This window comes from Malania oleifera, chromosome 13 (genome assembly GCF_029873635.1).
Source record: "Malania oleifera isolate guangnan ecotype guangnan chromosome 13, ASM2987363v1, whole genome shotgun sequence".
Lineage (NCBI taxonomy): Eukaryota > Viridiplantae > Streptophyta > Magnoliopsida > Santalales > Ximeniaceae > Malania > Malania oleifera.
The window spans coordinates 3,076,520-3,101,641 of record NC_080429.1 but is presented as its reverse complement, the minus strand read 5'-3'; the positions used below and the strand labels follow the sequence as shown (position 1 = coordinate 3,101,641).

The 25,122-nt window shown below is 34.8% G+C and overlaps 1 protein-coding gene and 1 non-coding gene across 2 annotated transcripts; both read left to right on the top strand.

Annotated features, from left to right (window-relative positions):
• Positions 1 to 18,432: 18,432 nt before the first annotated feature.
• LOC131146189 (protein IQ-DOMAIN 21) lies at positions 18,433 to 22,489 on the top strand. Its single transcript, XM_058095583.1, has 5 exons — positions 18,433 to 18,627; positions 18,865 to 18,966; positions 20,831 to 21,133; positions 21,295 to 21,642; positions 21,731 to 22,489. The coding sequence occupies exons 2-5, from the start codon at positions 18,886 to 18,888 to the stop codon at positions 22,394 to 22,396; spliced, it is 1,398 nt and encodes a 465-aa protein (XP_057951566.1). The 5' UTR covers positions 18,433 to 18,627; positions 18,865 to 18,885; the 3' UTR covers positions 22,397 to 22,489.
• A 1,530-nt stretch (positions 22,490 to 24,019) lies between these two features.
• Positions 24,020 to 24,232, top strand: LOC131147056 (small nucleolar RNA U3). Its single transcript, XR_009134586.1, has one exon. It is a non-coding gene; the product is annotated as a small nucleolar RNA U3 (small nucleolar RNA).
• The last annotated feature ends 890 nt before the right edge of the window (positions 24,233 to 25,122 follow it).

The window sequence follows — 25,122 nt, the reverse complement described above, 5'->3', positions numbered from 1 at the left end:
CAGACAGATGGACAGACAGAGAGGACGATACAGATTTTGGAGGATATGCTGCGAGCATGTGTGCTGGATTTTGGAGGTCGTTGGATGCAATATTTGCCACTGGTTGAGTTTGCATATAATAACAGCTACCAGGCTAGCATTGGGATGACACCGTATGAGGCACTGTATGGCAGGAGATGTCGATCCCCATTGTACTGGGATGAGGTTGGTGAGAGACAGGTATTGGGGCCAGAGCTGATACAACAGACTCAGGATAAAGTCAGACTCATCAGAGACAGGATCAGGACAGCGCAGAGCTGGCAGAAGAGTTATGCTGATACTCGTCGGCGAGAATTGGAGTTTAACACAGGAGATCACGTGTTCCTGAAGGTGGCACCGCTGAAGGGTGTTATGAGGTTCGGGAGGAAGGGTAAGCTGAACCCTAGGTATATTGGACCATTCGAGATTCTTGAGAGAGTGGGTCCAGTTGCCTATCGTTTGGCATTACCACCGGTCCTATCTAGGATCTATGACGTATTCCATGTTTCTATGTTGAGAAAATACGTCCCAAACCCCTCCCATGTGATTAGATATGAAGCACTGGAATTGGGCGATACTTTAGCTTATAAGGAAGTGCCAGTGCAGATTCTTGACTAGAAGGAACAAGAATTACGTACGAAGAAGATTCCACTGGTGAAAGTTCTGTGGCGCAACCATGCCATTGAGGAGGCTTCCTGGGAACTAGAGGATTAGATGTGCCAGAGATATCCGCACTTATTCAGTGGAGTTTAGAGCTGAGCCAGTCATGTGAATGGAATAGTATTGTAGTTTTTATTTGTATAGTGTAACGTAAGATAGATATAGTTTTTAGTTTTGAAATGTGAATGGTTTTGGGAGAATTTTGAATAGTTGTGATCTCCCAGAGCTCTCGTTGTAACCATGGTATTCCTCCGCCATAAGTGAGGGTAATCAATAAAAATAAGAAGTGTTTTCGCTAAGGAAGGGAAACAGGGGAAATGGCAAATTTCGAGGACGAAATTTTTATAAGGAGGGGAGAATGTAAAAACCCCAAAAAGAGATATAAAAGATTAGTGGAATGATTTCCAAAAATAAAAAAATAAAAAAAATAATTAATTAATTAAACGAATTTTTTAAAAAAAAGAGAAAAAAAAATTAATTAAATATAATTTTTATTTTACTAAAAAAATAATTATTATTAATATTAATTAAATATTATTAATATTATTATTATTATTATTATTTACCCTCCTGAAGCTTGTTGAAGCTTCATGAGATTCAAAGTTATGCATATATTATTATTATTATTATTATTATTATTATTATTATTATTATTATTATTATTATTATTATCCTTCTTCTTTTCTCTTCTTTTCTTTCCTTCTCTGCAACTCACTGAAATCTCTCTCTCTCTCTCTCCTCACGTTCTCTCTCCCTCTCTCCTCGATTTCATGACAGATTTTCGCCCGATTGAAAATCCGAAGATACCACTGGACTCCATTCGCTGCTACCGTCATTTCTACCGAAGCGGATCGGTGGTAGGAGCGGTGTAAGCGTATTCCTTAGGATAACCCATTTTTTCCTTTTTCTTTAATTTCTTGCAAAATATAAGCCCAATTGACGAACGGACACCACCACGAGAATCTAGGGATGATTCTCTACAAGTCTAGTGGGACGGAATTCTCGTGGGGATGTCGGGCCAAAACCCCAAATTTGGGGTGTAGCGATTATTAAGGGGCTTATTTTTAATTAGTTAGTATTAATTTATAAATGCTAAAATATTAAGCATTTGGAACTGAAATAGGATTTCTGAAATTTAGGGCCTAGGTGAGCGCCGCGGGTATAATTTTGGGACCCGAAGGCAAAATTTGGAAAATTAAGTAGGGATATTAAATAATGGTGTAAATATTAATTTGAGGTATATGGAGCCTAGGGAAGGCTAGATGAGTATTATTTTGGAGAAATAAATTAATTAATCTGGGAAAAATGTAAATTTCAGGAGTTGAATTTCGAGCACCAAGGGCGTGAAATTTTGCGTTCTAACGAATTCTCAGTAGCCAGGTAAGGAAATAAACTAAAGCAGTAATTTTCCATACAAATTATTATTGATTATGAGTAAATTTATTTTCAGAAAAGCATATGTTATATTGTGTATTACGAATGAAATGTATGATTGGGAAAATACTGCTATGATGATTAAAATGTATATGTATATATAAGGAATTCACGATTTTAGAATATGAAGTATGACTTTTAACAGCATATGTGTGGCATGAATATTATTTTATGTGAAATGTATTATGATGTGAAAGATTTTACGAACAAAGCATGATTTCAGGTATTATGAAAATATGAGTTATGTTGTGATGGTTTTGACGATTATATGATAAATGATGTATTTTCAGAATATATATACCTGAAACAATTTTGGTGCGAGGCCATATATTTATGTTATCGGCACGAGGCCGTATTTATGTTATTGGCGCGAGGCCACGTATTTATGTTATCGGCACGAGGCAGTATTTATGTTATTGACGTGAGGCCACGTATTTATGTTTTCGGCACGAGGTCGTAATTACTATATTTTCGGCACGAGGTGTAACGACCTGCTCCTTTTTCACATATATATATTTTTTATAAATAAATTATCATCACATCATACATTCCAGCTCAGTAGGTCATAATCCACCTGGGCCCGTGGGCACTAGGGATATAACAAAACATACAGCAGAAGCCTACGCAGCAGAAAGTATAAAATCATATACATCTCATCATAATGTGCATAACACATACCAGAGTCACTACAATTACTATCTCACAGTATATATCTCAAAAATAAAATCTAGGGACAATCCCCACAAAACCTAACTGTCCCTACCAAAAACTTACCCTTCCGAAGAGGGCAAACAACTGATTTAGATCAGCGGGGCTTTTCCCGCTCTCCTATCAGGGGCTCCTGAAAAATGTATAAGATTTAGGGGTGAGACACCTCTCAGTAAGGGAAATAAACTAATACCAGTGTGTGGCAACATGAGTATTCTGTGTTCTACATATACCATACATAACATATTCAATACTGTTTATCAAATCTGGGAAAACATATGCATATCAAAATATGGTAGAACATACTGCATTTTCATAAACATTTCTCATCTCATATCATAATAATAATAACATAAAAACAATTTTGGTAGGTTAGCTGGCTGTTGTCATGTATTACCCCCACATGACTGGGTTGTGTGGCCCGAAGGCGGGACCTGATAATGGTTGGCCGACCACTGCCAAGTCAAACAGTAGTCTGTAGGTCTGATGGGTCTACCCAGACTGGTCCGTACACCAGGGGCGATAACAGTACACTTCTTGAAAATAACCACATCGACCATCCAATCTCACACCACTCCGTACACCGGTGTTAACACAGATATCATGATCACGAGGACCATGGATACATAGCAACGGTACCGTGCAAGTGCTAGCCTAGACCAAGCCAACCAGGTTCTAATATCATATACATATACTAAAATCGTGATACATGGATATCTCATATCAATAATTATCAAATCAATCATATCATTTTTCACATATACATATTTCATGAAAATCATCGGCCCGTACGCCGGAATTACACATTTTATCATAACTCGGTCCGTACACCGGCAAATCACATAGCACGACCCATACGCCAACAACTCACATAGCTCGGCCCATACGCTGGCAAATCACATAGCACAGCCCGTACGCTGGCAAATCTCATCCACATAGCTCTGCCCGTACGTCGGCAAGCATATCCACATAGCACGGCCTGTATGCCGGCAAATCACATATATATATATATATCTAAAAATATCTCGGCCCGTACGCCGGTTTTCCATCATAGAAATCCATATCGTCCCCATTCCCAGAAAACAGTATTTCACAACATTTTTATACTCATGCCACACTAAACAAATTTTTCACGTATTCAACATATCGTCATTTAAACAGTATTTTACAAATATAAATCATATATATAAATATATTTATTTTCTGAAATCAGATGCTACATATATATACACATACATACATTTTCTCAAAATAAAACTAGCTTAGTTTATCCCTTTACCTGATTCCTGAAAAGCTTCTAAAAAAATCTTCCCCGTACCCACAAGATTCTCAACTCAATACCCTGAAAATGAAAACTCGCAGAATTAAAGTTTAGTATTTTCGTACGTACAACATTTTCTATAACTACCACTAAGTCAAATTCGACTTAAAAGTCTTACTTCAACTTAGGGATGATTCCCAACGTTCCCAATCAACACCCCTGGAATTGAAAATTTTCAGTATTAAAGTTTAGTATTTTTACGCGTATATCACTTTCTTCAACTGTCAAAAATCCAAATATTGAATATAAAGCCTTACCTTGGTTTGAGATGAAATCCAACTTCGTTTCCCTGACGATCCGCTCCGGCAGACTTGTAGAGAACTTCGCCAGGAGTGTCGTGGTGGCTTCGGTTTGTCGATCCGGCGTAAAACTAGCCCGAAATCAAAGAGAGAAAGAGTCGTAGGAGAGAGAGAGAGAGAGAGAGAGAGAGAGAGAGAGAGAGAGAGAGAGAGAGAGCACTTCCAAAAAATCTAAGCAAGCTTCTAGAAGAAGCTTGAGTTATATTTTATATATAGTAATCATTAATTAAAGTAAAGCTTCTTGAAGAAGCTTTCACACTTTCTATATATATATATATATACACCTTTAACCTATATATTGAATGCATATCATAATAACTTACTTATATATATATAGACACACACACACACACACACACACACACACACACATATATATATATATATATATACATGCTTCAATATATATATATATATATATATATATTTTCCTTATCATACTATTCATTTTACTTGTTAATTTAATTAATTAATTTTATTTTATTATTTTATTATTATTATTTTTTTTAAAATTTTATTTTTTCCGGTTACTACATGAGGCCCTAATGATGTTATATGTATGATCATGTATTATATGTTATCACCATCAGGATGTTAGTTTAGTTCAGTTCAAGGGCTCAGTATCGTAGCTATATGTGTAGATCAGATATCTACGTCAGATTAGTGCTAACCATCCCACGAGGGGACGGGAGATGGATAGTAGATGTGGCTTTCAGTAGAGTGTGGATGTCCACCTGGCAGTCCGGACCAGGGTGTGGCGGGCTCATCGTACTTACAGACATATTTGATTCGGCAGTGGTCAGCCAGCCATTGTCGGGTCCTGCCTTCGGGCTGCACAACCCGTCATGAGGGGTAATACATGACACCAGCTAGCTATTCATCCTGGGTTTGTTTTCAGTACTACAATTATAACAGATGATTTTATGTATGTTATGATTTATTAACAGATGTGAAAATATATGTTTACCCAGTACGATATGATAATGTTTATAGAATTATGAAATGTACTATATACGTATAAATGCATTAAATATTCATATTGCCACACAGCTGTATTTAGTTTATTTTCCCTTACTGAGAAATGTCTCACCCCCGAACATTAAATGATTTTCAGGAAATCCAGTGAGACCGATGGGCTAGAACCGCCATTGAGTGATTGGAGCTTCCCTACTAGAAGGGTAAGCATTGAACTAGGATCGGGAGTTTTTGTTATTTAATCCTAGTGTTATTTTGACTTTTGAAGGTTGTATATCATAACAGTATTTTGATGTTATAGAAAGCTCTGGTATTATGTTTTATGTTGGATGTTTGAGATTTTATGTTTACTGCTGCTAAGTTTTCCGCTGTGTTTAACAGGTGTCCCCGCTACCCACGTGTTCGGGTTGACCATTTTATTTATTATGTGATATTTTATGTTAAGAAATTGAGGGACGTTACATGCTATTACTAGTATGTGGCAACTAAGTTAAAGATACTTTTAAAATAATAACTGAACTATAATGCAACAAATAATCTGTAAAGTATATCTTTCTTTCTCAATTTAAAATATACTGTATCGTCTGTATTTTCTATTTTTCATACTGATAATATTATACTATACTCGTCATATACTGTAAAACTGTATACATATACATATTTGTGCTTATTCCCTAGGGCTCTGTATGTCATGATTTGACCCCTCATGACAGGGTTGTGCGGTCCGTAGGCGGGACTTCATCTAGTCGGCCCTTCAGATAAGTTAATATACTCTACTCTACCTCAGGCCGACCAAACTGCATCCTCTCCTAGACTCGGGATTGTCTACTACTTTGTCAAACCGGCCCCCTCCATCCAGTGAACTGGGGAGTTGCAACCTCTCCGAGCATGGCTGACGGTACCCATATACTATCTGAGATATGTGGTTGCACTCTATCTGTATATAGCAATAGTATCGTGCTCTGTAAACTGTATCTGTCTGTAGTATTTTCACAGGGATCTGATACTATATAAGTACATTTATATATACATATATATATATATATATACCTCTACTGTTTTTATTATGTTTCCAAAATAACTATAACGCTATAATTCTGTACTGTAAATACTGAAAAATCTGAATAACTGTAGCATCTCGATGCTATAACTGTATAATCTGTCTTTATAAACTGTGTGTTATGGTATTCAAGAAAACATAATATTCTGTGAAACTATGATATGCTGAACTGAATAAAATCTATATACATCTGTCTGTTAATCATCTGTGAATAACCATATATACATGCTATATAACATATCATGCTGAAATACTGTACAAATCCTACATAAGATAAATATCGAATTAGGCCACACAACGTTAAAACGTTCATTCTATAAATTGCATAATAACTTGTATATATGTATCGATGAAATTCTGTTAATATTCTTAAAATCCTAGCATAGCATATTTCCCTTACGTTAACTTTGAAAAGCCTCTGTAAAATTCTGGTTCTATACCTGTAGGGTTCCTAACTTAACATCCTGAAAACACAATCCCCCAGAACAAAATATCAGTATTTCTCCGCCTACATCATTTCTTATAACTACCATAAGGCCAAAAATAGGTTAAAGGGTCTTACCTTGAATTTGGGATGAAAACCTACTTCATTTCCCTAACGATCTGCTCCAACAGACTTGTAGAGAACTTCGCCAGGAGCGTCGTGGAGGCTTCGGATCGTCGATCCGGCGATTGGAGGGGCCGAAATTGAAGAGAGAAGGGAGAGAGTGACGTAGAGAGAGAGAGGAGAGAGAGAGAGAGAAGCGCCAAAAGTGAATAAAAATCCGGTTTTTAGCTATTTATAGGGCCAGATTCGTCGATGAGTCCTTCATTAAATTCGTTGACGAAACCCTGTATTCGTCGACGAAATTCAGAGCAACCAAAAACCTCACTCGGTATTTTCTCGTCGACAAAATCTTGCCTTTGTTGACGAATTTCCTTATGCACTCGTCGACGAAGCCCTGTATTCATCGACAAGTCCTGACAATTTCTTGAATTATTTAAAATCATGAAGTCTACGGCCTCATTCTGTTTCTGTTTCCATTTTCCTCTCTCTTTACTATTTAAATATCAGTATTTTTTGGGTTGTTACATACGGTACCGAGCTCTGCTGACTGAATCTGGTCCATCAGAATTTGATACTATATAAGTAGTTGATATCTCTAAAATACTATTTTTACCATGATTTAAAATAACCATAACCCCGTAAAACTTATTTGGAAATTTGAGTAATTGACTGAATATTTAGTTTCTATATAACTGAATAGCTATCTAAATATCTGAGTATCAAGGCGTTATGGTACTAAAATCATGATATTATGAAATTTCTGAAAATATACTTTTCTGAATATGTTGTATATATACTGAAAATTCATCATTCTATAGACATGTAAATATCATGATATTTTTGCCAAAAAACTGTAAACATGGTATTTGCAAATTGTATAAATACTGTACTGTTCTATTACTAACTCATGCCCCAAAAATAAATATTAAGGTTATCAGGCTTTGAAAACTATATTTATGGTATGAATAATAATCTGGTAAAAATATATAATTTGAATTGAAATCATACTAAGATTTCCTAGCATAGCATATTTCCCTTACCTGATTCCTACTAAAGTCTCCTACTTTGACTGATCTTACACCCGTAGGGTTCCTCACTCAACACCTTGAAAACAATATATCCCAAAATAAAATATCATTATTTCTTCGACTGCTACATTTCCTACAACTGCTGGAAAGCTTAATTTTGAATAAAAGGCCTTATCCTAAATTTAAGATGAAATTCAACTCAGTCCCACCAACGATCCGCTCCAGCAGACTTAAAGAGAACTTTCCCAAGAGCGTCGTGGTGGTCTCAAATCGTCGATTCGGTGACTAATGGGGCTAGAATCGAAGAGAGAAGAGGGAGAAACCGTAGAAAAGAGAGAAAAAGAGGATTTTATTGATAATTATGCATGAAAATCTAGGTTTAGGACTATTTATACTATGGGCTTTGTTGACGAGCCACGTCACCTCGTCGACGAGGTCAAGAAGGAGGTTCATCGATGAATGTCTTCTCCTCGTCAACAAATTTCAGATCTTGGAAAACAACCTCTCGGTATCTTCTTATCGACGAAACGTGTCCTCGTCAACGAGATCCTCATGTATCCTCGTCGACGAATCCCCTATGTTTGTCGACGAGGCCCTAATTAAATTCCTTGGGTTATTACATTCTTTCTCTTCTTTTTGGCGATCAGGTCCTCAAAACAACTCCAATTCATGCCTAAATAAAAAAAATTAAAAAAAGAAAAAGAAAGACATATGAGAAGTAATGAGAGCTCATATATTGTAACATTGCAAAGTTAGGCTACGGAAATGAAAGGTAAGGACCAGATGGAATGGGATTGAAACTGCATTGCACAAGGTTACGCTCCTTGAGCAGCTCGGAATTGGGAATAATCCCCTAATGGGCCCTGACAAGAAGCTAATTAAGGATGGATCGCCATATGGGAAACAAAGTAGGGAGCATGTGGCGTTACCGGGCATAAAAGATAGACAAAGGTAGATGTGGAGCATGGTGAATTGAAAGACAAAAGGGAGGCTAGATAGGATAAGAGATATCACCATCAAGAGGGATCGACCATATGTGGGGCCCATGGAAGTTTAGCTCCCCAAAAGCAAATAAGAACTTAATTTTTCTAGTCATGGATAGACAAAGCATCGGGGTAAACAACTTGAACTCCGGGAGACAATTGAAATAAAACACCTCCTTCTCAATAGAGCGCTTCCTCATCTAATGGAAGAACCGAAATAACGCAATCGAAGGCTGGTAGCCTTTTCGGATGAGGAGAGTTGCGAAGCATACCATGGTAAGGTATGAGTTGAGGGGTCAATTGACAAGGAGATAGGTTATAAAATCGCAGGACATCAAATATAAATGGATGAAAGGGTAACCTAAGCCTAGTATCGAAATAGTCTATATATAAACAGATCTCTTTTGAACTAGGCTAAAGGGCTGATTCTGAGCAACTAGGCAACCTGAGATGGACAGTGTATGAAATGAAATATAAACAACGCAGGTCCAACAAATCCTCATGGGTAAGGCGAGACCTAGCTTTGTTTATGTTAACTACGTACTGTTGAAGACTAGCTTCAGAGGTGTCCACCCTAAACAAAGGGGGCTCCTAAAAGAAGGTAGAGTAAAATAACTTTTACTCTTATTGACTAAAGATAAAAAAAAAAAAACCATCCTTCAACAAACTTTTGAAGAACACGCGAAGAACACGAAGAACTTATGAAGAATATATACTAAACATATGAGGAAAATGCCAAAAGTTATGAAAAGAGTGATGCATACAAAACAAAAAGTATGTTGAGCAAAAGAACAATTGATAAAGAGCAAAGGGAAAAGGGGCATTCCTAAGTGCCAAAGACTTCCGTTGGAGACAAGGAAAGAATAAATAGGAGAAGGCCCTTTGTAGAACAAAACTAGTGCGAAAATGAACATGTGATGCGAATCCCAAAATGATGCAAATCCCAAAAAGGCGTCAATCCCAAAGAGGTGCAAATCCCAGAAAGGTGTGAATCACAAAAAATATCGCCAATTAATGAGCACAACTCATGAGGCAACAAAGGAGTGAGCATAACTCACTAGTAACGGCCCAATTGATAAGCACGACTCATGCATGAGATCCTGAAGACTTGCCCACTTGATGAGCACTACACATGAGGCAACAAATGAGTGAGCACGACTCACCAATAATGGCCCATCTAATAAGCACAACTCATAAGGCAATAAAGGAGTAAGCACGATTCACCTATAATGGGTCATCTGATGAGCACAACTCATAAGACACAAAGGAATGAGCATGACTCACCCATAAAGGACCATCTGATGAGCATAGCTCATAAGGCCATGAAAACTTGCCCACTTGATAAGCACGACTCACTCGTATTGGCCCATATGATGAGCAGAGGTCGTGAGGTCCCGTAGACCTGCCCAAAAATTTATTAATACTCTCGAATAATAGAAATTTATTTTAAATATTTGAGAGTATTTGGGGGGTGGGGGGCAACTGATACATCCATAATTGGTATACCCAAAATTGACAGGTATGCCCATAGGGGCGGATAGTTGTACGACCAACATTGGACAACATTTGATGTCTCGCATAACCACCTTCAGGTTATCCATAACCCCCGATGCAATTACAAGAGTTACCATTTGATGTCCTACATAACCCCCTCAAGCATTATGGAGAGCCGCCCATAACCCCCCTAAGCATAATGAGGAGTCACCTATAACCCCTATAAGCATAATGACACGTTCATAAATATCAAGTTAAAGGGTAGTCTGCCTTCACCACTGTAAAAAAGGGGATCTCAAGAGAAGGTAAACATCTCGTTCTCACTCACTTTTTACTTACTGTTGCAATCTGAACCTCCCATTCCCTAACTTAGGCATCAGAACAATCTCCCAGAGTACACCCCAGGTCCTCCAAGCCATCCTCGTTTGGTTCTTTTTAGGTAGTTGTGGTCTAAGGACGATTAACGAAAGCTATTCGATTTTTGGCAGCAACAATTTTAATTTAAAAAATACAAAGGAAACACCCAATGTAAAAAATAAAACCTTTTCCTCCAGAACCCTGATGTGTTAATTTTTTTTGTTTTTGTTTTAAAGCAATAAATAATTTTAATTAAAAAAATACAAAGAAGACACATAATGTAAAAAATAACACCTTTTCCTTAAGCATCCAATGTGAAAACAATCGCCCCTTCTTTGTCTTTTTATAAGTGGTATAGATATTGATATTTAAGTGAAAAATGATAGAAGGGCGTACCCATTATCCCATAGATTAGTTGAGTATCTAAAGAATCTCGGACACCATTATTATTATTATTATTTTAAATAATAGTAATAACAATAATACATTAGAAATTCTTTTACTAATGATGAATGGCAAAGCACAAAAAAAAAAAAATGAAGCAAAAGGGGTTGGTACTAGTAGAAGGTGCATGAGTTGTAGAGAAGAATGAACCGTTGTAGCCATCTCTGCAGGACATTTGAATCCCAGAGTTTCCCAGAAAGCTACAGTTGGCCTGATTGGGGGAGGAGAAAGAAGAATGAACAACATTGAATAGAAAATATGACAAAGAAGTGTTTTTTATTATTTTCTTCTACTTTTTATTTATGTCACATGATTCTTGATCCAAACTGGATCTAAGGGTTTCAGTACGAGGGCAATGTTAAGAATATGATGTTGCTTATTATCTATTTATGTTGGATCATTTATGATAGGATGCCCACCAACTTGAGCATCTTACATTTAAAAGTCTTATTCTTGTTATTGTTGTTGTAGTTGGTGGTTTTATTGTTGCTGCAGTTGTTGTTGTTTTTTTTTTTTTAAAACTAAAAGAGGGCGGCGCCTCCATTTATTTATTAATATACCCTTACTTTTAGTAGAAAAATATTATGGTTACAAGATAAAACAAAAGAGAGAGTACAGAAAAACCCTCCAAAAAAACACCAACACCAGCAACTAACCAAATTAGGACAACAAATATTTTCGGGAGTAGTATCTCCAATTATTTCTGGGAGCATGGAGTTCAAACCCTGAATGTGGTTTATGTGGATTCAAAATAAAAACAAATATAAAATTTTATTGGGTTTCTTGCAAATCCACGTACATAGATTTAAATTCAAGTCTTAAAAAACTCATACTCACAAACATTATCTTAGGTTTTGTTTGGAAGCATGAATTTGAAGTTTTGAATTTAAATTTTTAGAAATTAATCCAAAATTTAACATAATTCTACATTATGCATTCTCTAAATTCACATATCCAAATTCAATATCTGAAGTTCAAACTTCCACTAGGTTAAAAATATAGATGAAATGATTGTTAAAAGTTGTTTGGCATGTAAGAAAATAATAAAATGGAGTTGCATAGCTTTTTTAATATATTTCAGTGTCAATTCATTCTATTCCAACCTATGTGTTTTTGTTTTTTTTACTTTCTTCTTCCTCTTCAACTTTCTTACGATAGATTTGTGCAAGTGCATGCCCATGAAAAGGGACATCATCACCTTGCCATTACCATGAGTTGTTTTTTCTTGTTTGTACCTTTGCAACCAAAATTAAAAGGGCCACCGGTCCCTACAATGTTGAACAAGGAAGGAGGGCCAATGTAGTTTGATGGGAAGGTCTACAAGCTCATGCTCATGCAGATGTAGGGAGGATGGCATATATATATATATATATATATATATATATATATATATAGCTAGAAACTTGGGAAGGTCTACACGCCAATGTAGTTTGATGGGAAGGTCTACACGCTTATGCTCATGCAGATGCAGGGAGGATGGCATATATATATATATAGCTAGAAACTTGGGAAGGTCTACACGCCAATGTAGTTTGATGGGAAGGTCTACACGCTCATGCTCATGCTCATGCTCATGCAGATGCAGGGAGGATGGCATATATATATATATATATATATATATATATATATAGCTAGAAACTAGAAAGGTACTTCTCACCAAACCCTCCATCAAAAAGGACACTGCACAACTTAAATTGGACCCCTCTCCTTTTTTCCACTGTATCCCTTTAAATTACCCTTTAAATGCAAGCAAAAGGCTTCCCATCTACCTTCATCGAACTCCACTTTTCTCACTTAATTTTAACCTCCCAACTACATGCATCCAAAGTTTGAGATTGACCTTTCCAACTTTCTCTATCTTTTATGTTACCCAAAAAAAACCACCCATCACTCCACATAATAATAATAATAATAATAATAATAATACCTAACTGGATTTACTCAAGTGGTAAGAGCGACTTGTAACTTTGGTGACCCCAAGGTCACGAATTTGATTCCCCCTTGAGATTTTACCCCGGTGAATTACCAGGTGCGTAAATGGGCGGACGACTTTCACCCCTCGGATTTTCTGCTACACCATAGTGTCCAAAGTGATGTGAGTCCCCAAAATGATAATAACAATAATAAACTATTCTTGAAGAACTGTTATAAAAAATAAAAAAAAGTTTGTTACTTGTTACAGGTTTAAATATCGTGTCTTTTTATATATATTTTATGACTGGGAACGTAGGGTAGTCGAGGCTTCTTGGGCCATTACCTCCTTGCCGAATCTAGGGTGAACTGACAGCACCCGCTACAACTAGGACTACGTAATGGAGAAGTGACCTGGTGGAAAATTAAACTTGAAACCTCTTTTAGTGATTCGCCCGCTCTTATCACAAAACTGCACCATAACAAGTAAGAATATATATCGTGTTTACTTACTTGAAAGATGGTGAAAATTAAGGGAAAGTTTTTATATTCTGTGAATTAGTTAGGTTTCAAAGAGGAGTCTAGATATCATTGATTATGAAAAATAAATAAATGAAGCAAAATTCTTATTTTTCTTGAACATTCAATTTTTTTTTTAAATATAAATGAAATGTAGATGATATAACGCCCTGACTCGTCACGTGGGGCCCGAGGTGCTACTTTAGTGACATCTGTATACATGATACTATATCATGATATAATTGCAGCGGAATTAAATAATATATTCTCCAAACACATTACTAGAGTTCTAATTACTACTATACATAAATGTTTCCAAATATCCATATTACAACTCAAAATACTTAACCAAAAAGGAAACTCAGTCTAAACACATTACATGTATCAACTATACGACAAGCTCGGCCTCTCTAGTCAGCTAAACACGATCCCTGAGGTTTCCTGAAATGATAGTTTGTAAAGTATAAGTGAGGCGCAACTCAGTAAAGGAAAGACTAAGTTAATGTCGGTGCATGGCCAGCATGCATTTAGCGTACAGAAAGTAACCAATTAACTGAGTAGATAAATACATTTATGAAATCTTTCTTATTTTACACTCGCGCACACAATTAGCCGAGAATAGGGAAGATTACCCACCCATACAAGTATCTTCCCTCTGCTCTAATACCATTAATGCTACTGGGGTACTCACTTTTCTCAGTAAACCCTCGAAGTTATCTTATTAATTATCCATATTCACATAGATTAACAGATATGCATATAAGATAATTCCTGTGACAAACACGTCATTTACTTCCCCCATGACACGGGTTGTGCGGCCCGAAGGTTAGACTAAGCCAGGGTGATCAACCCAAACGAAGTCAGAAATAACATTCTCTGCAAAAACGTCTGCAGGCATGCACATCAAAGCTGTAGGCCTGACACCATTACTTCAACCTCACGCAGGCAGTTGACTGGGACCCCTTACACTTCTATCCAGAACAGTGTGGGTGCACATGGTCTAACAATCAATCACTAGCAACTATATTGTGCTTACAATACACTGGTCCCTAGGGTTCCTAAAGCATATCATGCAATTTAGATAATAGAAATCATTATATAAAATATTAATTCACATATATTTCCCATTATTCTAAAAACCTAACCCCGGACCACAAATACAATCCGGCTTACAATTGTTTAAACAAAACCCCGACTCTCGGCCATCGAATCAAAGTCCTGCATTATTCACAAGTAGTTTCAATATTTTTTACAACAATTCCAGTATTGCACAAACAATTCCAATATTTCGTAAACAGTCTCAAATCCAGTTAAACAATAAATCCTACCAATTAATCATCGGTCACATGATTTCAACATTTAAACATAACCATATAAACAACCAAACTTTCCACCGTTCGTTTTTTTTTTTCAAAATACCATACCATATATCTTAGGTTTGTAAAATTCATTTCGAACGGTTGGTTTTCGAAATAACCTTTAAATTCTTATATATATAACAATTTAATTAGTTCATATTTAATAAAATTCTGATATAACTTAATCCTCTTACCCGATTCCTGAAAAACTCGATAAAACCCCGACCTACGCCCCACGGCATTCAGAAACCCCTGAAATCCTGAAATTCAAATTTTACCATATTATTTAACACAATTCTCATAGTAACTTTTCCCAAAATTCCCTTAGGTTCTGAATACCCTAAATAACTTATAAAAACCTAAATTCTTATACTTACCCCCGATTAGGATTGGTGCTCCAGAGCTTCAACTCGAAAACCCGCTCCAGTTAGATTGTAGAGAATCTCCCCACGAATCTCTTGACAATTTCTGTTCGCTAATTGAGTTTAAGATTTAAGAAAAATTAAGATAAGTGTGAGAATTGACCTTACCCCTAGGAAATATGCCTACGCTGTTTATACAACAAATTCACTCTAATAGAAATATCGGTGGCAGAGAATGGAGTCTAACGATATTTTCTGATTTTTGATCGGGTGAAAATTAATCGAGAAATTGAAAAGAGGAGAGAGAGAACGAAGGAGAGAGCGATGGAGTGAGGACGCTACTGTGGTTGCAGGAATCTACAAATGTCCTAAATCTTTAAAAGGAAGCTTCAGGTTATATGTATTATAATCATATTATATATACACCAATAAGTTTATACCATTATTTATTCCATTTAATTAATTAATTTTAATTTAATAATAATAATTAATTAATTAATAATAATATTTATTTATTTATTTTTACATTTTCATGCATATAATTTTTGGGATCATTATAGATGAGTTTGAGACACATGACAAACTTTAAAGTTTAAACCCATATTATATTTCACTTGATTTGATACACTTTAATCATGTAAATGAAATTATTACAGAGAACCCATTATGAGAAAAAGTAGGATGTTTATTTTCTACAATTTTGGATAAAGATAAATTCTAAAAGGATTTGCAAAAGTTATTTTAAACTGATCAAATCCGTTTATTTTTTTTATTTTTTATTATTTTAATCAGGTTGTAGCTAATTTTGATTGATTTATGATCAAGCTTAATTTTTGGGTTTAACTAAACAATAGCTTAGTTTGATTTATAATTTGATCAGTCCAGAACATTGGTCAATAAAAGCACAACCCCAATACTAATTACTCACCTTTGGATTGTTTTTTTTTTTTTCCCAAGGTTTCATTTGAATTATAGGAAAATAAAAATAAAAATAAAAATAAAATAAAAAGTAAATTAATTTTCTATTGTATTTATTTATATATCAAATACTCTTCATAATTAAAAAATTATTCAAACATAGTTAAAATTTTAAAATCTGGTAACGTGTAAAATCAAATTTTCGTTCATTGATTTTAAAATAAATTTTATTCTCTCTATTTTTGTCTAATAATCAAATATAGAAGGTGTATTCCTTACTTTTTTTCCCTTTTCTTTTCTCATGTTTTGTTACTTTCAAACGAGCTTTAATGTCTTTCCACTTCTATGTCACTATATGTGAAGTCCATGTATAATAAAATTAAAGGAGCGAACTTTATGCCTAGTAGCAACCATGCATAAAAAATATAAAATTACTTTTTGTTCACAAAATACCTATTCTTAAGATTAGGTTAATTATAATTGAAGAATTCGAGAGTTTATATTTATTTATTCTTTTAAAAAATTGATATTATTACAAAGCAAATTTCTCATTCTATTCTAGTTTTTTCGTATGAATAGATATACCGCCAAATGTAACCTTTAAAAAATAAAATAAGATAAAAGATATTTAGCATCACAAAATTAGTTTTGACTTAAAGTTTAACCTCCCATTTATTTATAAAAAATGGTAAGATGAAGGTCTAATTCGTAAGTATAATTGATAAGCATATATTGTACACCAGTACATTAATTTTTTTATTAAAAAATAATAATTGATAAAAAAATTAAATAATTATAAGAGCACATTTTATGAAGTTGAAGCTACATTGTTGCGAATGAAAGGTTAAGTTTAAAAATTTATTTTGAACTCTTTATACCTTTAGAAAGCAGACATATTTAAATGTTTAACATCCAAATATGACTGATCCTAGCCCGGTTCCTAACAATGTAAACATCATATTCAGATTTTGAAAATTCAAATGTTCTATTTCCATTTTTAAGTAAATAATCAATCTCAAGGATCTAGTTTCATGCTTGTATTTTTTGGAGTTTAACTCCTCTCTCTCTCTCTCTCTCTCTGTATTGCAAATTTTCTTATGCATCATCGTCTTTCTCACAAACAATAACTAATAAAATTCAAAGTGGGCTTTGAATTCAATGTCCCATTTTCTTAAGAGAAATGATCAAGGAGGTTAATTTTTTCTATTACAAGGAAAAATGGTCAGATGTATTTGATTGAGCAGGATATACAGATTTACCCCTTCAAAAAATATTATACCATCCAAAGTCAAACTTAATACCTTATACTCAACGTGAAACTTGGTCTCAGTATATATGTCTTCCTATAAAGTCCCTCGAAATTATAACGAACCTAATCGCCCCTAGAATTAAAATATCAACAACTCTTTTCCCTTCGTTTACACAAATTACGTACAAGCAACTATTGTTTTACCCATTACAGAACTCGAATGGAAAATAAAAACTAAACAAAGATATATATCAAAATCAAAATTTTACAAAATTCTATTCATTATCAATTGAAAGAATTTAGTTACTTACTTTATGATACCAAAAACAAAACAAATATCAAATCGAACACCAAATCTTTCCCCACCTCATGTAGCTTCTTTTACCCACAAGGATGTGTTATAAAATGTCATTTACCCCCCCCCCCCCCCCCAAATTAATTAATTACTTACCCTTTTTTTTTGGTTAATGCAAACTGCAAAGAGTGCAAAATCACTTTTTGGGCACAATTTGAAGCTCTCCCATTTGGTCTACCATTTCCCGTGATGCAAAAGCAATAATCAAAATTAAAAAGACCATTTTACCCTCATCCTTAACCGACCTTGACCCATACTTAAGCTTCAAGATTGGAGGAAAATCCTTCATCTGCGTATGAAGGAGGTCATCTACAGTAAATCAAATAATAAATAATAAATAAATAAAAGACGCTGCAGTACACGTGTCAGAAACCCATTAGGCCCATACCAACTGTACGTAGCCCATACCAGCAGAAACCCCGTGAAAGGGATAAATGCAAACGGCGAGCTCGCGGGTGTGCAGTTACCCTCTCTCTCGTCTCTCTCCTCTCTCTTCCTTCTTTCTCTCTAGATCACTTCAGAAGTCTCTGAAAATGCATAGAAAATGAGAGAAGACCCATGTGAAGAAGAAGATTCAGAGAAGCCAAACAACCCCAGCTCCGAAGAAAACATCAGAATTCTCCCCAGGTTTGATTCATACACATTCATGCTTTTGTTCTTTGATTGTTGTTTTTAATTTGCTTGTTGCGAAACATAACCTGGAGGTTTTTTTTTTCTTGATTAATTTTGTTTAAAAGTTGTAATTATGAGGATTTATATATATGATATCATGAGGGCAATTTAATTTTAGCTGGTGTTCTGAGTAATTTTCACGGTTATTTTTTTTTTTTTGGGTTAATTAACTTGATTAATTTCTATGTGAAGACGCGGATCGGTTCGCCGGAGATGGGGAAGAAAGGCGGCGGCTGGTTCTCGTCCGTGAGGAGAGCGTTTAAGTCCTCTTCCAAGGACTCGCCGGAGAAGAAGGTAATATATATACATATATATATATATATATATATTCTATAAAAATATATGTATAATTATTCATCCAAATATATACTTTGTGTTGTTATTGGCATTTTTTTAATTAATTAATGACTAGCTTATAGCGTCACTCTATTTAATTATTATATAGTTATTTTGTTTGGAATATCTATTTATGAATTTGACATATATAGTTTATCGAATATAATAATTTGAGCGTAAAATATTTATATTGAATCTTTCGAATTTAAAATTTAAAAGTAAATCATACTCTCGAACCTAAAACTTGAGTTGGGAAACTTATATAGTTGTGAAGATTTATCAGTAGTGTAAAATAAGATGAGTGCATAATGCATACCTTCAAATCATTTTTTTTTTTCTAATCATTAGAAGGCTTGTCTAACAACTGACATAACAATGAATTCCTTGTCATTTTAACATTTAAGCTTGATTTTTTTAATATGTACTGATACTTTATCATTAAATTATTTATGAGCTTATTGCATTGTACACACATCACTGAAATATATATAATAATAAATAGGACGAAAGATATTAACCTTTTCTAAGATTTGACAAAAAGCAGGTACCTCTCTTGAGATTTCAAAATTTTCATTGATCTCTCCTTAACTTTTCAAAAATAACACAAATCTCCTTTGATGTTTGTCAAAATGACACAAACTTTCTCTAAAAAGATTTGTTGTTTTACAAAATATGAGAGAATGTTTGTATTTTTTGACAAACCTTATACGAGAGGTGTTTGAAATTCTTGAAATTTCAAGGAAGGTCGCTAAAATTTTTGAAACCTTAAGAGAGGTCAATATCTTTTTATCAAATCTCATAAGAGACTAATGTGTTTTGTCCTAATAAATACAATTTAATGATAAGATTATTTAAGATATTGATAGATATACTGTTTTTTTAGTACATATATAAAGTGCATTAAAAGGAAACTGGGTATACCAAGAAAAGACTGTGAAATTTAATTAAAAGAAAGGTGGGGGGCATATGGTCCCCTATACATAATGCAAATGGAGGGCCTTGCATTCAGTGCACATATGACATATTATTATCATGCCACCTTGTCCATCCCATCATTCATCTTGGAGAGCCATGTGCTTTTACTACTTGTTATATCCCCATCATCCCAAACAATGCCTTCCCTTTTTCTTTTTCTTTCTTTTTCCTCTTAAAAATGATGCTATCATCATTCAATCATCAATATCCGAATTTCTAATTAAAGGAATGTCTTAAAATGAATTGTATATAAAAGTAACTTGTGGGTATTTCTAAAATATATCATTTAAGTTATTAAGATTAGATAAGTCATTTTTATTAGTTCTTAGACACTAAATATCATTACCGTATGTTAGTATTATTTTAAAAGTAATAAAGTATTTTCCGTTTGATCGAGAACTTGCTAATGGAATTGAATCTTGAACCTTAAATTTAGATTTTCATAAATATAAATAAATATATAATGTAAAATTATATGAATTTGAGTAAACTAGAGATATATTCGAATTGAATCGAGTTAACATTGTCAGATACTCACAACTCGACTTGATTAAGTTTAATTAGGCTCATTTTGATTATTAAAGAATATTAAACGAATACATAAATAAGCAAATATATGTCACTCAATCATATAATATAAAAATAATAAAATTATAAATATTTAATTAGGTGTTTTGTATTATAAAACTCAAACTCAATTCATTTAACTATCAAATTAATTTGATTTCAAAGTTAATACTTTTTAACACATTTTATTTGAGCTAAAGTTATGTTTAAAATAACAAAGTCATTTTCATTAATCATTAGCTAATAAAGCATTCTTGACCTTTAATTATCTTTTTTTCAGAAGGGCAATAATGTCGCCGGAGACAAATGGCAGCGTGACACGGCACCGGACGTTGTATCGTTCGAGCATTTTCCGGCGGAGAGCTCCCCTGACGTCACGAATGACGAAAGCGCCGCGTCGTCCCCCGCCGCCGATGATAGAAACCATGCCATCGCCGTCGCCGCGGCAACTGCTGCGGCGGCGGAAGCGGCGGTCGCTGCTGCTCAGGCGGCCGCAAAAGTTGTGAGGCTGGCCGGGTACGGGCGCCAATCCAAGGAAGAAAAGGCTGCCACCACCATTCAATCCTACTACAGAGGATACCTTGTGAGTAAAATACTATTAAATACATATAATATCTAAACCCTAGGATGTATTTTAAAATTATATTAATTTTTTTATATTTATCAAAATTTAAATTTAAAGTCCAAAATTCACTTATCTGAACACAACGATAAGGCATGGTTATTGTTGCTGTATTTTTGTAGGCTCGTCGTGCCCTACGGGCTTTGAAGGGATTGGTGAGGCTGCAGGCTCTTGTGAGAGGACATAACGTGCGAAAGCAGGCCCAAATGACAATGCGATGCATGCAGGCCTTGGTTCGAGTCCAGGCCCGGGTGCGGGCCCGGAGACTCCAATTGGTCCACGATAAGCTTCAGATGAGTATGAGGGAAGAAGCGAGAAGGCCCAGGAGCCCCTTGAAGAAGTTTGGGCCCACTATTGAAAGTAATTGGGATAGCAGGCTCGGCCCAGGAAAAATAAAGGATGGTGACATGCCAAGACTAGATGCTTTGATGAAGAAAGAGAGGTCCCTTGCCTACGCTTTCACTAGCCAGGTTGGTTGATTAATTAAACATATTTAATTAGGGTTTAGAATAAAAATTCTAATATCTATATTGTCATGTTATGTTAATATTGTGTTAGCAACCCCAACAACAACAACAACAACAACATCTGTTGCAATCGAATCCTAGTGACATTGATGCTCGATACTATGTGGACGAACAAGAAAAGCCACAATGGGGATGGAATTGGCTCGAGCGATGGATGACATCGCAACCATACCAAACACACCAATTTAGGCCACACGAAGACTCCTATGCGACGGTCACTACCACCGCCGATGACATGTCTGAGAAGACAGTTGAAATGGACATGGCAACTCCTCCGGGCTCAGACCATATGAACATGGGGCGGCCCAACAAGGATGCACTTGACCCTATTAATCAATACCCAACACGACAACAACGACAAGGTAGCTTGGAAAATGTCCCAAGTTATATGGCCCCAACCAAGTCAGCAAAGGCTAAGGTTCGAGCCCAAGGTTCCATTAAGCAACGGTCTGGATCTACCCCGCAATGGAACCCATCAACAAGGAGAGGATCTGTTGTTGGGTCAGGCGGTGATTCCTCTAGCTCAGGAGGAACACCAGCCTTTCAAGCCCCGAGAAGCCCAAGCCCAAAAGGAAATGGGCTTGCGCTTCACGGGCAGTCCAAACGCGGCATCAGCTTCAGCCCAGATCCAAGTGGAGTTGATGGGGGGTGGATGCTACCTTTAAGTGGTCAAAGTTGGAGACGTGAATTTGTTTGATCTTATGAAATAACCTATCATGATTGAAAAAAATATTATATGTTCATACACTACTATTTATTTTTCTTGTAATGATTTTATTTTGTGTGTCTACTCTGTGTGGTGCCATAGAGATTTCCCTTTGGTGACAAAAAAATTGGAAACATGTGTGATTTCATTCACTTGTGAAATCATTTTTGTTTTAGCTTTCACTTTTTTTCCCCTGAGATAATTGGCAAAGACAACAAAAATAATCCCACTAAGGAGCACGATTTGGGTTGGTCTCCTTTTTTTTTTTTTTTTGGGTATCTTTTACAGGCATATAAACATATTTCATTTTATTCAATTTAATAATTACAAAACAACGAAGCTAGTAATTTCACGAGATAGAAGGAAAAGGAAAGAAAATAAGAAAGAAATCAATTTTTCATCTATATCATTGAGATAATTTGAGATTGCGTCTTGAAAGTATAGATTTTATGTGTTAATAGATTTGAAATTATTTGATTTTGTAAAGTGTAGTTTAATTTTGTGTTATATTTTATTTAAATTTACATAAATTCTAATTTAAAGTTCGAACTCTAAGCTCCTAAACATGAAGCAATATGGTCTTGATACATTTTATTTTTTAAAAAAATAAATATTAATGAAAGTATAAAATTATAATTTTATTCATTAAATTGTTATATGTTTTATTTTCTTCAATGTTAAAGTATGAAAAAAAGACAGATTCTTTCTTTAACACTAAATTAAGGGTTAAGAATTAAACACTAAGTTCAAATCTAATTTCATCCTTTAGCTCCGAATAAAATTTGAATTGGTCGCTAAATTTAAAATCTAAATTATTTTAACTTTTTTACATCCCAAAGAGTGGCTCAGGTAGCAAACTCAGGTCTCTCTTGATTAAATAACTGGGGTTTAAGTTTTGGAGGTTACGACTTTCTGCTTGAAATAATAATTTGATTATTTACGCGGGAAGAGTAGAGGGGTGGACCCATTATTTCAACTTTGTTCATATTTAGTAATTAAAGAAAGTGAAAGAAAATAAAATATATGTCAAATCAATGCACAATATTTCTATTTTTTATATTATATTCAATTTTTCATATATTTTAATTTTCATTAATATTAGATATGGAGAGAAAATAGAATGAAAAATGAATTTCTTTTTAATTTTTTCCCTTTTTCAAATTTAAATGAGATCTAAAATAATCTTTTTTTAATTTTTTTTTGGTTTTCGATTTTTAGTTTGCTCGACTCATGCAAGCATGAGATGAAATGAGATGGGCATTTTAGAAACAAAGGCAGAAGGCAGCAGCTAAACTATATGGACGCCCATACATTTGAACGGATAAACCAAGACCAGCAAACGAGGCTTAGAGAAAGCTTAAGAGCAGAAATTTGGAGAAGATTGGTCTGACCTAGCCTGGGCTACAGAGTGAAATCATGACTCCCTCGCACTCGCACACAGTAATGATTCTGAAGCATTCCATGTCCCGAGAGACTTTTTGAAATGACAAAGTACCCAGAAAAACATTCAAAATGGATTGCACAAGAGTGAACAGTGAAAATGTCAAATCCCACATCGGAGCTTTAAAGAGTTTATGTGTTGTTTATATTCTGGTGCTACCCGACTTTCAGAGCACGACCTTACTTGAACAGGATCTGTTCTATAGGCTCGTACCTCTGTGTCCTTGAACGCAAAGGAGACAGGAATCCAAGTCTGGTGGATGAAACATGACCGTGTGATCAGAGCGTGATTAAGAGTTGCACGGTCAGCCCGATCGTTGCGGCTGCAGAGGAACGTTCTCGATCAGCTTGTCTGGTTGGGATGATCATGCGGTTGTCTGACAGGCTCCAAAATTTTTTTATTCTTATATTATGTTATTTTTTCATTGTACTATTTTCTATCTGCCTGATCATTACGGCTATGGTATGCAAATTCGGCCAAATTTCTTTAATCAATTAAATTTAACACTAATGCCTAATCAAACTCAAGTAGAATTCTTTTCCTCTTTTCACACTTTTTGTCGACCATACAGACTTGTAAATGGTGGTCTTGAAAATCTTGCCTCAATTTGCCTGTACCAGTACAAGAAAATGCGTAATTACGGATCTCCGATAAGCCAACGCAAGGTTAGGATACCCAAATAATAATAATAATAATAATAATGATAAATTAAAAAATAAGAATAAGAGAATTATCAATGATCTTTTTCAATTTTTGATTTTAATCAAATAAAAGCATAACAATAATATCAAGGGAAACCTAACAATCATGGAAAGCAACAACCCAAGTTGTAAAACTTAGTCAATCATGTTTGCAATTCGAAATTTTTGAAACAATCCAAGAGCAACTTGATACTCGAATTACCGAGAATTTGGCTTGAAAAGATGAATTCGTCCTATGTATCTGGTGCGAAAAATTCAAAAACAAAAACGCCATTAATGTTTGTTTTGCATTCAATGATATAATATCATATGGGGTGATGGCATGATAATACTATAATAATACATGGTAAATTTCATCAACAATCATCCTTCATTCCTTCCAAAATTCGGTAGTGTTAGTGTATTTTTATATTATTATTTGATTTATTATCTTAGAAAAGAGTCTGTATCTTGAAATGGATTATATATCTACATTTAATTATTTCACTCGTTAATGTATCTCATAAATTAATAAGATTAATTATGTGAGTGTATCTTAAAATTAGGTATGCACCTATTTAATATATATACATCTT